At 37.1% G+C, this 15,166-nt stretch overlaps 1 protein-coding gene across 8 annotated transcripts in view; it reads right to left on the reverse strand.

Moving 5' to 3' along the window:
• The window catches only part of RAPGEF4 (Rap guanine nucleotide exchange factor 4), a 329,401-nt gene that overhangs the window by 25,359 nt on the left and 288,876 nt on the right, over nucleotides 1-15,166 (reverse strand). For all 8 annotated transcript variants that reach the window (XM_051991059.1, XM_051991058.1, XM_051991060.1 and 5 more), the window contains 3 exons: nucleotides 8,691-8,816; nucleotides 7,908-8,086; nucleotides 4,321-4,411 (listed from right to left, as the gene is read on the reverse strand). In XM_051991059.1, the coding sequence (XP_051847019.1) occupies nucleotides 4,321-4,411; nucleotides 7,908-8,086; nucleotides 8,691-8,816 (396 nt within the window). The remainder of the gene's footprint in view (nucleotides 1-4,320; nucleotides 4,412-7,907; nucleotides 8,087-8,690; nucleotides 8,817-15,166) is intronic.

Here is a 15,166-nt window from a genome sequence, read left to right on the forward strand (position 1 = left end):
ACTCTGAGGAGTTAAGTTCTATTTCTCTTTCCCTGATGGCTACCCTTAATTTCCAATCAGCATTTCTTTCCTTTTCTGATCTACTACAGAATATGCACAATGTTACTCTTTCCTTAATCCTTGTCCATGTAGCAAATGCCTGGTTTCCCAGGATTTTTCTTTTCACTGCTAAACAAATAAAATAAAGTTTATTCTAGAAAAGACCATGCCTTTTGCTTTTATTGGGCAACATAATGGAAAGAAAAAAGAACTCCTTGTATCTTCTCCCTTATCAGAAGAATATAAGCTCCGTTAGGCTTTTTTTTTTTTCATTCTTACTTTTATATCCTTAACATCTAACACTGTGTTTTGTATAAAGCAGATGTTTAAGAAATGTTTGTAAAATTTAACTGACTCCAAAGAGGGAGGTGGTGATAGAAGGAAAAAAAAATGAAATATTGGCTTTGGAATGAGAAGATCTAGATTCAAATTATACCTTTCCTCTCTGGCTCTGTATTAGGAAATGAGGTGAATTAAGTAGACAGCATCTAGATACTCTCTAGCTCTAGAATTCTGTTAGGCTATGAATCAAATTCCTATAAAGAGAGACCAAAGTAATATAGGTAGTTTTTTTTCAAGTTCAACAGGTTCAACTAGTATTTCAAGAATTTTTTCAGAGGTAGGGCCAAGAAGTAAGAAGTAGGATAGAGATTTCCAAGCTATGAAACCATTCCTAGAGCTGGAGGGAAGGAAGGAAGGCAGTGGGAAGGGGAAGGTAGGAATAGCAATAGGGTTCACTTCTTATCTGTCACTTTTCCCTAACAATCCTGTCACTGAACACCTTTTTCTAAATCTAGATTATGGAAAAACTGAGAATCAGGGATTGGGGATGGGGAATTGGGATGTTGGAGGTGAGGGAGAAGAAATGTAATAATAATTATCTGGAAAAAAAAAAAACTAGAGCCTTCCTGTATCTCTTTAGTTGTTATCTTCTTCATCATCCTCCAAGTACATATATATTATTATATATATATTATATATAATTATTTATTTATCAGTCATATTCTTCCCAGTAAAATGTAAGTTCCTTGAGGAAGGGAATTCTTGTTCAATCTTTGCATCCTCAGCTTCTAAGTCAGGGTCTTGCACATTGGAGGCATGTAATGAACTCTTAGTTGATTGTATTTTAGCCTCTTGGATTTTTGTATGTCAGAGATATTTTTACATGCTTGTAGGTAAGTGAGGAATAGAACTATATTTCCCCCTGCCCATATTGTCCAGACTACATGGCTTTGTATTTTCACTGTATGCTGTCTGGTTTTCTAAGAGTTTCATATGCACATATCATGTGTCCCCTATAGCATTATATATTTCATGAGACAGACCATGTTTATAATTCCCAGTGAGTGTCAGTCCACAATAGGATCATAGGTCTATATGATTAAACTCAAGAATATATATGAATTTAAACATTTTAAGAGAAATGAACAAAGATGTTTACTTAACTGTGTTTCATCATAAGATAGAGTTTTACCAAAATTGAAACAAGAATCTCTTTTGGCTTAAATGGTGTAGATTTTTCTTGCTACCACTTGAATAAGATGACTCATCTGACTCCTATGGCGCTTGGTTCTGCCCTGATCAGGCATTAAGTCCTGATGTTTGCAATTCCTTCCAGGTGAGTAGGAGAGATTGGGATGACTGTCTCCTCTATCTTCTTCACTACATCGCTGACATTTGCACAAAGTCCCCTATCCATAGTTAGCATGGTCCTTGATAAGTTATAGGGTAGTTTTTAACCTGAGGTCTGTGAATTTATTTTTTGTTTTTAAACTTTGATAACTGTATTTAAATTTTAATTTCAGTCTCCCTTATAATTGTAAAACATTTTATTTAATGCATTTAAAAACATCATTCTGAGAAGAGTCTACAGGATTCACTACATTGTCAGAGGGGTCCATTACACAAAATCTGAGGTACCTGCTTTTGGTTATTTAGCTTAATTCTGGTCTTCCTGCAGAGTCCCTTAACTTCCTTGGACCTGCTCTAGACTAGTGGTACTTAAATTTTTCTTCTCATTATCTTCATACTATTAAAGATTATTGAATATCTATCTAAAGAATTTTTATGGTTTATATTTACAGATATTTATCACAATAGAAAAAAAACTAATTTTGAGTTTGTAGATTCTCTGAAAGGGTTTCAGAGACCCCCAGGATTCTCTGGGTCATACTTTGAGAACCATTGTTTTAGAATAGCCTGAGACCGGGGAGGAAAAATGGTGACTGAAGGGGCAGATGAATTACTAAAATACACAGTCCTCCAACTGCCTACCCAAAAGGGTCTCCTGGGCTTGCTCCAATCCAAACTTGTCCCTAGTGGTGTCTTTAATGGCCCCCATAAGCCTTCTGAAAAAAGGCAGGGGAAACTGCAAGATGACTTTATTGCTTTATTTACTTGTAGCTTAACTCAGTTCCTTTGCCAGATGGAAGCTGAGACAGCTTCATGACATGCAGGCCTCAGTAATTCTCTCACTCCTATATTCAGGAGATGAGCTGATGTGCGCCACACCTGCCTTGCTTATACAGAGAAACTCAAGAAAGAAGGAATTGGGGCAGCATGACCAGAAAGCAACTAAAGCATTTAGGAGAGCTGGGGATAGTAATGTAAGGGCATTGGAAGGATCATTCAGGACAGTCTGCATGGGCATCTTTCAGGTGTGTCTTCAACTGCCCTTTCTGCATCTTCTCTCCCACCTCCATCTTCTCCTTTTGTCATTTAGGTTCTGTATTGCTTGCTTGATTTTGAATCCAGAGAGCTTAACTAAATATTTGTCAGACAGTAAACTCTGTCTCTCTCTCTCTCTCTATGTCTCTGTCTTTATCTCTGTCTCTATCTCTGTCTCTCTGTCTTTGTCTCCTGTCTCTTTATCTCTGTCTCTGTCTCTCTTTCTTATCTATCAGTCAGTGATCTATTTATCTGTCACCTATCTCTATCTCTATCCATTAATTTTTGAATGTTTCAACTATGGGTGGAAATCTGTTTCTAAATTGTTGCCTGTGAGAAGATTATTTCTTTAATTATATAAATGTACAACATACAATGAACATATATTGACTTAACAAATGTTTGTCAAATTGAATTGAATATTACGTTTTGGCCAGTTGTCCTTTCTCCAAATAAAATAGATCTGTGAGATAGCTAAGACATATAGTTCACAGCAAGTCCCAGGCTGGTTTCCTCACAGCTCATTCCTTCAATAGCTGAATGTGTATTTTGGTTAAAAAACACTTCTCCCATCTTAGTGTTTAGTAGAAATTTCTCTCATATCATTCTTCTGAACATCTGAAAATTTCTTTCCATATCGTACTGGAAGACTATTATTATTTCCATTATATAGATGGTAGGACTGAGGCCTAGTGAGAAGATAATTCTTAATCAAATTCTGATAGTTAGAAAACTAGTCTAAAAAGGGATAAGACCTATATCCCAGTATCTTACCTTATATGTCACTCTCACAAACCATGAAGGCTTTTTTTTTTTTTTCTGAGGCAATTGGGGTTAAGTGTCTTGCTCAGGGTCACACAGCTAGGAAGTGTTAAGTGTCTGAGGTCAGATTGAACTCAGGTCCTACTGACTAAAGGGCTGGTGCTTTATCCACTGAGTCACCTACTTGCCCCAAGGGTGCTTTTTAACACAAATTTCACTATGTGTATACTAGGGTTTCTTAACCAGGGATTCACAAACTCCAAAGGGATCTCCAGAAAAATTTCAGGAGATTTGTGAATGCGGACACACATTCACCCATATACAAACATATGTACACACACATACACACACGCACATACATGGCAGCCAGGTGGTACAGGGCATAGAACATGCAGCCCAGAATCAGGAAGACCTCAAACTTGACTTCAGACACTTCCCAACTGTGTGACCTTGGGCAAGTCACTTAACTCTGTCTCAGTTTTCTCATCTGTCAAATGAGTTAAATGAAGAAATGGCAAAACCACTCTATTATCTTTGCCAAGAAAACTCCAAATAGGGTCACCAAGAGTTGGCCACAACTGAAATAACTCAACAACGAAAACAACAAATAAATACATATACACACATGTATATACATATATGACTGTATTTTTTTTCAGTAATCTCTAACTGAAATTTACCATTTTTTTCAATTATTTAAAAACGTTATTTTGAAATGTGGTTTATCCAAAGGTTTTGCCTAAATGCCAAAGAAGTCCAGGACACAAAAAAGATTAAGAACTGCTGGTTCTTGTATTCATATGTATTCATGCTTCAGGCAAATATGACACTCAGATTTCAGGCAATGCTTACCTCCCATGTTAGTGCCAGGCGGCTCACAGCAACATTACTAAGTCCCATGACAATGGCAAAAAAGGAATTCAGATTTTTGTACTCCTTACAGCTGAAACACAAGAAGCTTATGTTCAAGTAAAAGCAACTCTGGGGGACACATAAGAGCAGGATCCTGCCTATGGCATCGTTAATATTTTCTGACTTCCTTAAAAGAACGGAAAGTTGGATTTAATATGTAGGATAAGTTGCAGTTGGGTGGTTACATTCTCATCACCTAGTTTCTGTCTATAGTTTCAGAAAGATGAACTTTAGCATTTTTCAATTTTGCTTCCCTTCTCAGTAGTACTTTTAATTCCATTTAATAATAAGTTGATCCTAATAATGGATGAATTTTGGGAGAGGGTTAAAAAGTAAGTTCCATGATAAATTGAAATTGGAACACATTTCTTATGAAAACTCCAAGAAGCCTAAAGAAAATATAAACTGCTCTTTGGGAAGATAGACTTTATAACCTATACTGGTGGACACACCTATCTAGTACCCCGTCTGGAAGGCAGAGGGATCCTTGTTTGTTATTCTTCATTCTCATAATTGCTGAGAGAAGCCATTAGCCTCCCTTCTGCTTTCACCCACTATAGTGAATAGGGAGTGCACCTGTCCCCTTGAAAGGTTTTGCTGGAGTTATGTGTTATGTACTGGGCACGTATTTTCTAGGACGTTTTTAGTAGTAGATGATACATACTTTACTGAAAATAGATGTGAAATCAACTGATCCCTGCCCCCTTCCCCTGTCAGACCACACAGCTAATGTTTGAGCCCATCACTTTGCTATTTGCTGGTCTATTTAAGTTTGATGACTGAATATCTGGAAGAGAAACAAGGGGAAGATATTAACAAAATCCTTAGTCAGAATGTCACCAATCAGCCCAGGTGTTTGGCTTGACTCAAGAATACTGCCGTTTTCAACTTCTCCAACATCAGCTTGTGGGGAGTGGGGGGAGAAGGGAGGGTAGTACTCTTGTGGTAGGGACAAATACTCTACCAAAAATCAATAGTTATCTAAGTTGACTAAATCTGAGTTAAACCCAACATGGATTAGCATTTTTATAAAAGGCTAAATTAAGTTGTTTGGTCTGTTGCCAGGGATCAGACCGAACAATCAGTCTCTAGTAAATCTTAAATTGTCTGTTCTGAAATGGGGATGGGGGGGAGAAAGAAAAAAAGAAAAGAGTGCAGCATAATGGGACTGATCCTACAAGGGAGATAGGATTGAGGGGTTTACCTCTTATTGGCTATAAGTGCTTTAAACCAGAAGAGGTAATTAATCAAATAGATACTTTGGGGGAAGGAGGTGGAAGTTAGAAGTGGAAGGAACTCAGAGGCTCCGTCTGAATTTAAGCATGTCTAATACTTGGTCTGGGTGTGCTGGCACCTCCCTTCTCCCCAAGACGGTATGGAGGGGGGATAAGCAGGAAGATCATCATCATGGGTCCTGTTAGGAAGGAAAGACTGAAGACCAATGATAATGCCTTTCCTTAAGTGCATCCTATGTCTAATCTGTGTACTCAGGTGCAGGAAAGAGGGAATAATAAATAGAGAACCGAGATAAAATGAAAAAAAAAATCAAGATGGAAAAAATGGGAATTGAGTGAATATTTTTTACTACATGACAGGCATTGTGTCTGTCCATATGTGTTTTATTTTGGGAGGCAGAAGTATAATGGAATTCTTAGTTGGCCAGAAATTAGTAGTCTGAAACTAGCCCTCATCAAACTATGACCCTAAATATCTTGAGGTCCTGAGTCAGGTGTATAAACTCTCTATTTAAGCTTTCTCAGTGAAGACCTCCTTCCTTCATAGGTTTGTCTTTGTGTGTGAGCAAGAGTGTGTGAAAATACTTTAAAAAGCAAGAGGAAAAACAAGAAAAATGCAAAGTGTTACTATTATAACAGGTATGTTTCATGTTTGGGAAATAAGTTTATTGAAATCAGAGGGGATTCCTTTTTTTGTGCTGAGCTCAAAATAGCACTACTTAGGTAATAGAGGTTAATAAAGAAATCCATATTCACCTTAAGATATATATATATATGTATGTATATATATGCATATATATATATTCACCTTAAGATATATCTATATCTATCTATATATATACAGAGAGATAAGGATGCAAAAAAAAAAGACTCCAATGATTTCCCCTGCTGACAATCACTTCATTTTTTCAGGTTTTATGTTGATGTTGTTATTTTTTTTTTAAAGATTCTTACTTTCAATCTCCATCTTCTTTCTTACAAAAACCCACCAAAATGGGTAGGTGCCCAATTTAGCAATAAGAGGCCTTTATATATTTTTCTGACTTTGCCCATTTTCATGTAAAAATGCTTTTGTGTTTTCTCTTCCATTGGCACTCACCACTGTGGGAAAAGGAAAATGAGCTCTTTCAGATTTGGAAGCTCTATCTGTTCACAGGTTTCAATAAGCACCATGCTTTGGAGGCTTGAACCAAATACAAAAGAGACCCTGGCAGCCTTTTTCACCTGGAAAAAGGCTGGTCTTTGCTCCTAGGCCAAGGGGTTGTACAATTCTTCTTCACCTCCTTAGTAACATTTTTATTACAATCCCCTTGAAAGAACCCGAAGCTGGAAAATGACAAGAAAACAGGTCTGAGAGCTACACGCAGTGGGAGTTTTTGCTGACCTTCCTGTTTTGGCAGGATAATTTGAGACATTTGGCAAAGGGAAAAACATGGCTCAGAGTTTGCTTTCTTTTGTTTAGCTCTCTAGAAACCAGACTAAGCAGGCTCTCAAATTTTGAGTTTCAGAAAGCAGCCCAGAGGAGGTTGTTTTTATTCTCAACCTTTGTGCTGTAGAGCTCCTTGAATTTAGAAGGGAAAGGATTTTCAGTGCCATGGGCCACGTTTAGCAATTTATTTTTAGCATTGTAGTGATACTAGAAACATGGAAGTAAACAGGGGGTTGTCAAGCATATCTAAATAGCAAGAGAAGATTAAATTCATGTCAGAGGGAAATCTAACTGGCCCGCCAGTAAATAAATTGTTTCCCATGAAGCGCTCCTAAATGGAATATTTATAAGATGCTTGATTTTTATCCTGAGTTTTAGGGAGAGATTCTCTTGCATGGGTTTGCTTGCTTTGGGGCATTTCATCCTGTCAGCCTCAGCTCATAGGTTTCTCTGCGTATGCTCTAGTGCCCTCTCCTGGACACAACGTGCCACGTTGGCTCGTTCATCTCCATCTCCACCTGCCCGCTGCTCAATGATATTTTCTTAAGGGCAAAAGCGAGAGCAGAAAGGGAGCCTTCCTGGGCTCTTGGGGCCAGCTCAGACGTGCATCTGCCAAGAGTTGGTGAGCGGGATGTTGAGCGTTAGAAAAAGGTGAAAACGGCATTTCTCTGAAGGAAAAACCAGTCCTCTAAGCCCCTCGACAGCACTGTGTGTGTATCTCACAAAATAAAGATAGGGTAGGTGCTTCTGGGGGGGGGGGGTTATAAGTGCAGTCTTAGAGAAATTCTAAAGAAAGCAGCAAACAGGTTCTATGCTTGGCACACAGCTCGAGCATTTCTCCTGCATATGCCAAAGGTACTTACTGGGCTGCTATCTTAATAAATTTCTTTAGGAGCTGAACTCGCTTGCTGAGTTGGGCACAAAGGCAAATCTCAGTGACGACCCAAAACTGAATCTCATTAAATCTCCTTAGGAACAAATCCAAGTTTGCAGTGGTCTTCTTAAAGTTGTGCCTTCCAAATGTGTGGTAGATAAGCTCCAGCTGGAAAAGAAAACCCAGTGTCGTCATATTTGCTTATTTTTTAATTTATGTAGAGAAAAGGAATAGATAGGTTTCGCCTTTTTTTCTCAAGACAATCTTGCTGAGTAGAAAATGTGGGTTTCCCTTAAAGTGATAAGAATTCCACTTTATTTTAAGTTCATAGAAGATCACTGTGACATTTATGTTAATCATATAAACGTAGATACTAAAGACTGAATATACTTAGAAAGATACATCAGTGTGATTAAATACCCAGGAAAGTACTCAAGTCAGAATTTCATTTATTCCCCTTTTGTCTTGTTTCAGCAACAAAGACTTTAGAGCTGACTTAAATGTCCTCAATATTAACAGAATTGTCATTTAGTTTCCTTATTGTAATAGAACTTAGAAACTATTCTCTAGGACTAAAATTTGTATAGTTGGTTTTCATCTATAGGTAAAAACAGTTTCTTCACAGGGAGTCAAATTTGGGTGAGAAAACACACATGATAAAACACAAACACATACAATGTAACACAAACTAAAACATAAGTTGAATTACAAATTGTAGCTATAGTCCAGAGCTATGACCCAAAATACAAAATTTGGTATTGGGATTCCTTACTTCATGTACACAGTTGAAAAGCTCCCAGTCATAAATTGTCATCTGGTATGCTAAATCTTTGGAACTCATCAGTTCAAAGGTTCCCACTGTTCCAGTAGTTGGGCCTTCTTGTTCTGGTAAGGGCGTCTATGAATAAAAATACAGGGATCATAGAGTTAGAGCTAGAAAGAATATTTGAGATCATCTAGTTCAATCCTCTTTGTAGATGCAGAAACTGAGGCACATGACTACATGTTACCTGAGTCAGACTTCAAATTGAAGTCCTCTGGGGCTTTTCTGATTGCCTAACCAATGTTCTTTCTATTGCTCTATGTGGTGCTGATCTCCACTCAGAGTTGCTGAACATAACAAAATGACCTTAATCTCAGTGGTCATTTTGGTCAGCATAATTATAAAAAACATCATCATCATGTATAACTAACAGTTCTCAAACTTTCTGTCTATATTTTTAGATCTCCTTTTATACTTAAAAATTATCAAAGACTTCCAAAGAGCTTGTGTTTACATATATCACATCTATTTATATTTACTATATTAGAAATTAAAATGTCATGGTTTTATTGTGAAAATAATTTTGGTTTCATTGACCCTCTGAAATGGTCTTGAGGACCCTCTGTCAGGAGTTCCAGGACAAATTGTGATAATAGCCGCATTTACATAATCTAAGCTGCAAAAGTTAGCATCACCCCTAAATTCATATATATCAGATTTACTCTGTGAAGAGGGACAAGTAATTTATTTTGGCCATGAAGAGTGACAACTGGAGACCCTCATTCCGACAAATTTTCCTTCTGAAAGAATTTTGGCAACTCTTCTGGAGAGGTGAAGGTGGAAGAATTTTCTCTTGCTTCAATGTTTCTTCCCTGGAGTCAACCCAAAGTAGTGTCTGACAGAGGAATTTGTGACTTCTGATTATAACTTTCTTGTTGAAGGTACTGCTGATTTTCATAAGAATAACTGTACTTCCATGCTTGGTGACATCCCAGCCATACCTCTTTGGGCACAGCATACAACTCAGAAAATTGAAATAGCAAGAGGGTGGTTCAGGGGAAGTAATGGTTTTCTTTCTCCTGCATTAAACCCAGTCCCCTCATTCCACAGGGAATTCTAAGCCCACAGAGTCCTGCTCACTGGTCTTAGTGCTGGATTAGAAATTAGAAGACCAAGGGTCTTATGGTTCTGCTATTGACTTCCTAAAACCTTGGATCATTCCTTACCATCCCCATAAGTCAACTTTTTTATCCATAAAAAGAATATTCTATATATCCCAGTGCTTTATTATGCTATGAAACCATCTGAAGAACTTTCAGTTTACTGAATGAAATATTGATGAACAAATCATTTCCATCCATACAATGTTACCTTTTTGAGGGCAGAGGAGTTCATTATTGTTGCTACATCTTCAATATTTAGAAAAGTTTCTGGATCATAGAAGGCATTCAACAAATAGTTGGTTGATTGATGGGATGATTGTATGTATACCATTTTACTTCCCTTCAGACACTTTATACTCCCATTAAATTGGATTGCTTCTCCACTTTCATAATATAGTATTTTCTACCTCCCAATGACAAAATTCCCCATACATGTAGGAGATACTACACGTATGTCTCCTCTTACTCCTTCTTAATTCATCAATATCCATATGCCATCTTTGATTTCTTAACAGGAATAATTTCCTTCATCTGACAATATCCATTATCTTCTTGCCTTCTCTTTATAAGTTTCGAGGGCACCAACAATTTTATTTATTTCATATTGCCTTTAACATTTAGCTCAAGACTTTGTATAAAGTTAGGTTTTTGGATTTTTTTACTAATTTTTTTTAAATAAATGAATGAAAAGATGAAGGAAATAAAGGACAAAGAAGAATAAAAGATGATTCCCAAGACCCGAGCAAGCCTTAGATAATGGGTTGAAGGGCAATGCTATTAAAATTGATAGGGAAAGGCAGGGAGTTGGACCAGTTTGTGAAGGTGGCCTGGGAGGGAAATGTAGTCCTGAAAAAATGCCTGAACAAAGATGACAGACTCCTTTAGGTGTCAAAAGGCAGTGGTCAGGAGATGCTAGAATAGCCCCAAAGCTTCTCTCTGTCTCTGTCTCTTTTTTCCCTTCCTCCTTCTCTCTCCCTCCCTCTCTCTCTCTTTGTTTCTGTCTCTCTTTGTTTCTATCTTTCTCTGTCTCTCAGTCTCTCAGTCTTTCTCTCTCTCACTCTTTCTCTTTCGTCTTTACCTTATAAGGATAATTAAATTAGGCTGTGTTTGGGAAGGCAATGCTGCAAGTTTCCTCATTTAACAGACCAGGAAACCAAATTAAAGAAAGGTATAATAGTAATTAAGGATGAAGCGATAAGAAAGAAATAATAAAAAAGAACATGACTCTCTTTTGACTAAACTTCCTCTCTGATCTTCTCCACAACTTTTTCCTCAACCTCCATCAGTAGCCTTCTTCTTCTTTTAATTGGTTGAATTCTATCCCAGCCTACATTTCTTGTAAGGCCCCTTCTCTCCTGTTTATTCTTCTGGATTTCCTTTATCTCTCCTCAATGGCAGATTCCCCCATCTTTCCAGCTCCCCTTTAGAATGTAAATTCCTTAAGCTGATTGTTTTATTTGCTTCTATTTGTATTTCCAGTACTTAGCACAAAACTTGGGACATAATAAGCATCTAATAAATGCTCTCTCTTTCCTTCTTTTCTCTCTTCTCTCCATTTCTCTCTCTTTGTCTGACACCCTCCTCTCTTTTTCTCTTCTTCGCTCTTTCCCTTTGTCTCTCATCTCCTAATTCTTCCAACTATTTCTCCATGATAGCTACCATTTCTGTCATCATTTTGGTTGCCTCCATTAACCAGGCCCTCACAGTAGCTCATATATGGCCTCATGTAAACTGAAAAACACGAAAAACAATGTAACATCAATATTTATATAGTTCTATGATCTCTTGATTGGGCAACTAGGTGGTACAATGCATAAAGTACTTGGCCTAAAGTCAGGAAGACATATCTACTGAAATCTCACTAGCTGTGTGATCCTGGGCAAATCATTTAACCATATTTGCCTCTATTTCTCATCTGTAAAATAAGCTGGAGAAGGGAATGATAAATCATTTTGGTACCTTTGCTGAGAAAATCCAAAATGGGGTCAGAAAAAATTGGACACAACTAAAACAACTTAACAACAATCCCTTGATTCCCCCATCATTACTGAAAAACACAGAGCTCCCCTATTTCTTGCCAATATATTTAATATTTTCTTCTGGATTTTTTTAAGGACTTCTAAGTTGTTCTGTATATTTCATTATGTAATTATATACAAAATTACAAAATGTTAAGAGCAGCAAAGACTTTCAGAAACCATCTCATCGATCCAGGATCTGAAGGGAACTTAAACTATAAACAAATACCTATCTAGTCTGGGTTTGAGGATTCACAGGAAGACTTATCCCTATTTCCTCCCTTTTTTTTTGAAAAGTGTAATTATGAGGAAGTTTTTCCTTACTCTGAGCCTAATTCTGACTGTGTACAACTTCTTCCCACTGCTTCTACTTTTGTCCTTGAAGGACAAATCTCCCAAGGCTAATTATTCCTCTTCTGCATAATAGCCCTATAAATACATTTAGCCAGATGTCCAGTCCTTTCTCAGTTGCTTCTTCTAATTCTTCCAAGCGTTTCTCCATGATGGCCTCCAATGTCCTCACTATCCCAGTCGTCTTTTTCTGAATGAGTTCCAGTTTGTACTCAGGGTCAGTTGGCACAATGTACATAAGCTATTCTTGTCTCTCTTCTTACATGATGAACTCCTTGAGAGTGGGGATTATGTATTGCACATCTCCACAACCCCATGGTGCTTTACATGGTTCTGAGCACATAACTGGCACTTAGTAAATACACTCTGAATAATTGATTTATGGGATCAGCCCAAATCTCAGTCAGAAACATTACTTTATAGATGATATCCCTGAAGTCTTCCAAAAGGGAATTGCTTTTGGACTCAAAAGGGTGCTCCATGTGCAAAAATTTTCACATAACATTCAGATTACTCCTTTGTGTGATGACATAACTCACAGTAATACTAATAAAGAACTATTTGTCAGGAAGAGATATTTGGCCCCAAGAAGTACATATGGGCATGCATGTACCAAAGAGGGTACAAATTCCTTTCTACCATTCAAGCATTCAAATGGAAGAATGATCTTAACAAGCAGTAATGGCTTGTAAGGATGCAGGATCATCTGCCAATAAACAGAGGCTTAAAAAGTTAGCGTCTTCTCCACAGGGAGCTAGAGATAGCCTTGCTTTATATCTTTGTGCCAAAGCCATTTGACACACTTGACAAGAATCAACTGGCAAGAGAAACCCCCATTTGCTTTCATGTTGTAAACACATCACACAGCACCTTAAATAGAGCTCTGTGGAAACATTTCTCTTCTAGTTCTAGTTTCCCCTTTTAAAAATGACTTGCTTTTGGAAATGTTTACTTGGACTTAAGAACTCTGATCAATGCAATAACCAACCACAATTCCAGTGAACTGCTAATGATGTTACCAGATGGAGATGTGATATTCAAATTTCAGATTGAAATGTGCATTTTTTGGGTTACAGTCAATAAGAGGATTAATTTTGATTGAATATGCACATTTGTTACAAAGATTTTGTTTTCCTTTTTGCAAATGAATATATGTACAAAGTAGAGGTAAAGTGAGGAGAAAAGGAGACACAGAGGTAGGGTGGACCCCCAAAATTAAAAAAAAAGGAAAAGAAAGAAAAAAGAGGGAGTCATTAAAATATGTTTTTGAAATACATACAAGATAAAAGAAGGAATCATATAGCAAGCAGAGCAGCTTTGAAAGTAATATTGAATTGATTATATATACTAAAAAGAAAAGCAAGATTTGCATAATGGATTTATTGTTTCATGTGCAAACCATTCTTTCAGTTCTACTGTATATATTGAAATATATCTATTTCAGTAGATGGCTGAAAAGTACATGGATAGAAGCATGGTCAAGTTTTATAAGCTGTTGGTCTAAAAAAAAAAAGAGGTCATAAACTCTTCAAATATAAATGGAAAGGGGGCACTGGTTATTCTGAAAGAGATGATACTGTCCTTGGCAAATTTCCATTCAAATCATTTTGATATACCTTTGCATTCTGTAAAATTTCAGTTCTAACTAATTTTGGCAAATTCAGAAATCAATATTAAAATACAGAACATTATTTTTGGAAAGGACTTCAAATAATGCATATAGTTCAATCTCTTCATTTTATAGATAAGGAAAAATCCCAGGTCATATAACAAGTTAGAAGAAGAAATATTAGAATTCAGAACCTTTCCCCGCATTTTCAGGTCTGTACTATGCCACAGAGTAGATATCCTTTAGGTTCCCATGATCTTTAATGCCCTTGGTCTCATGGTCCCTACCTAAAATAATGTTTTAAGCATGTACTTGTTGCTGACTTGGTGATGCAGATTGGTTATCACCAATTTCAGTGATTTTTGCATTCCAAACCCCAAATCACTTCTAGCCCAGGACAAAACACAATTAAACTTAATGTATAAGAATACAAACAGAAACAGAGGTAAATAGTATCATCAGTTACCTAGAAACTCCTTGCTCTGCCTTAAAGAAATCTCATTTCTATATAAAAACTATCCTTCCCCTATGGCCATAGGAAGGGTTAGGCTTTTTTTGTAAACAGGTCCTGGTTTTCTGGGCTCTTGAGTGCTGGCTATGAGCAGCTCCAGAGTGAAAAAGAAGCTGAAGGGGATTGCCTCTAGCTGATACCTCACTTTTCAGGATTTTTTTCTGATTTGGTCCCAGAATCAAACCCGTTGTTTTTATACATATCCTTTCCTTTTCCGAAGAATAATAAAAAACTGGATCTAGGAATAAATGTGTAGAAAAGCGAATTCTTCTTATGGATGGATATAAGATATCTCAAAAGAAAACAAAACCCAGATCATGTGATGGTAAAACTGGTTAAAGGTCATTTAATCCACCCTTTTATGGATGAAGAAAGTGAAGCTCAGAAAAATGGAGTGAGTTGCCTGAGATAGCTCAGCTATGAGATTGAGTCCATTCAAGTCTTCTTGCATGTCTAGTGCATTTCCCACTACCACCTATACTTAGAGACTGCCATAGAGATGCAGAGGCTGCAGTCCCTTGGTTTTGTGTGGTGCTAATTATTGGATGGTGCCCAGATGTCAATGGCATTGTTATCTATTAAGGAATCTAATTTGTATCTTTGCCATTTAAGATGGCCCCATGGCTTTCTCCCAAACAGCACTGGAAAAGACTTGACTTTTCAACCCCTTTATATGGGGTAAGCAGAAAATAAATCTACCCCCTGGTATTTTAGTTTAATGCAGCAAACATTTGTAGAGTACCTTCGAGGTACAAGATTAATCCATCAAAAAGCACTTGTTAAGCACTTGCTACTTGTTAAGCACTGTGCTAAGTTCTGAGGATGAAAAGAAA

This window comes from Antechinus flavipes, chromosome 3 (genome assembly GCF_016432865.1).
Source record: "Antechinus flavipes isolate AdamAnt ecotype Samford, QLD, Australia chromosome 3, AdamAnt_v2, whole genome shotgun sequence".
Classification (NCBI taxonomy): Eukaryota; Metazoa; Chordata; class Mammalia; order Dasyuromorphia; family Dasyuridae; genus Antechinus; species Antechinus flavipes.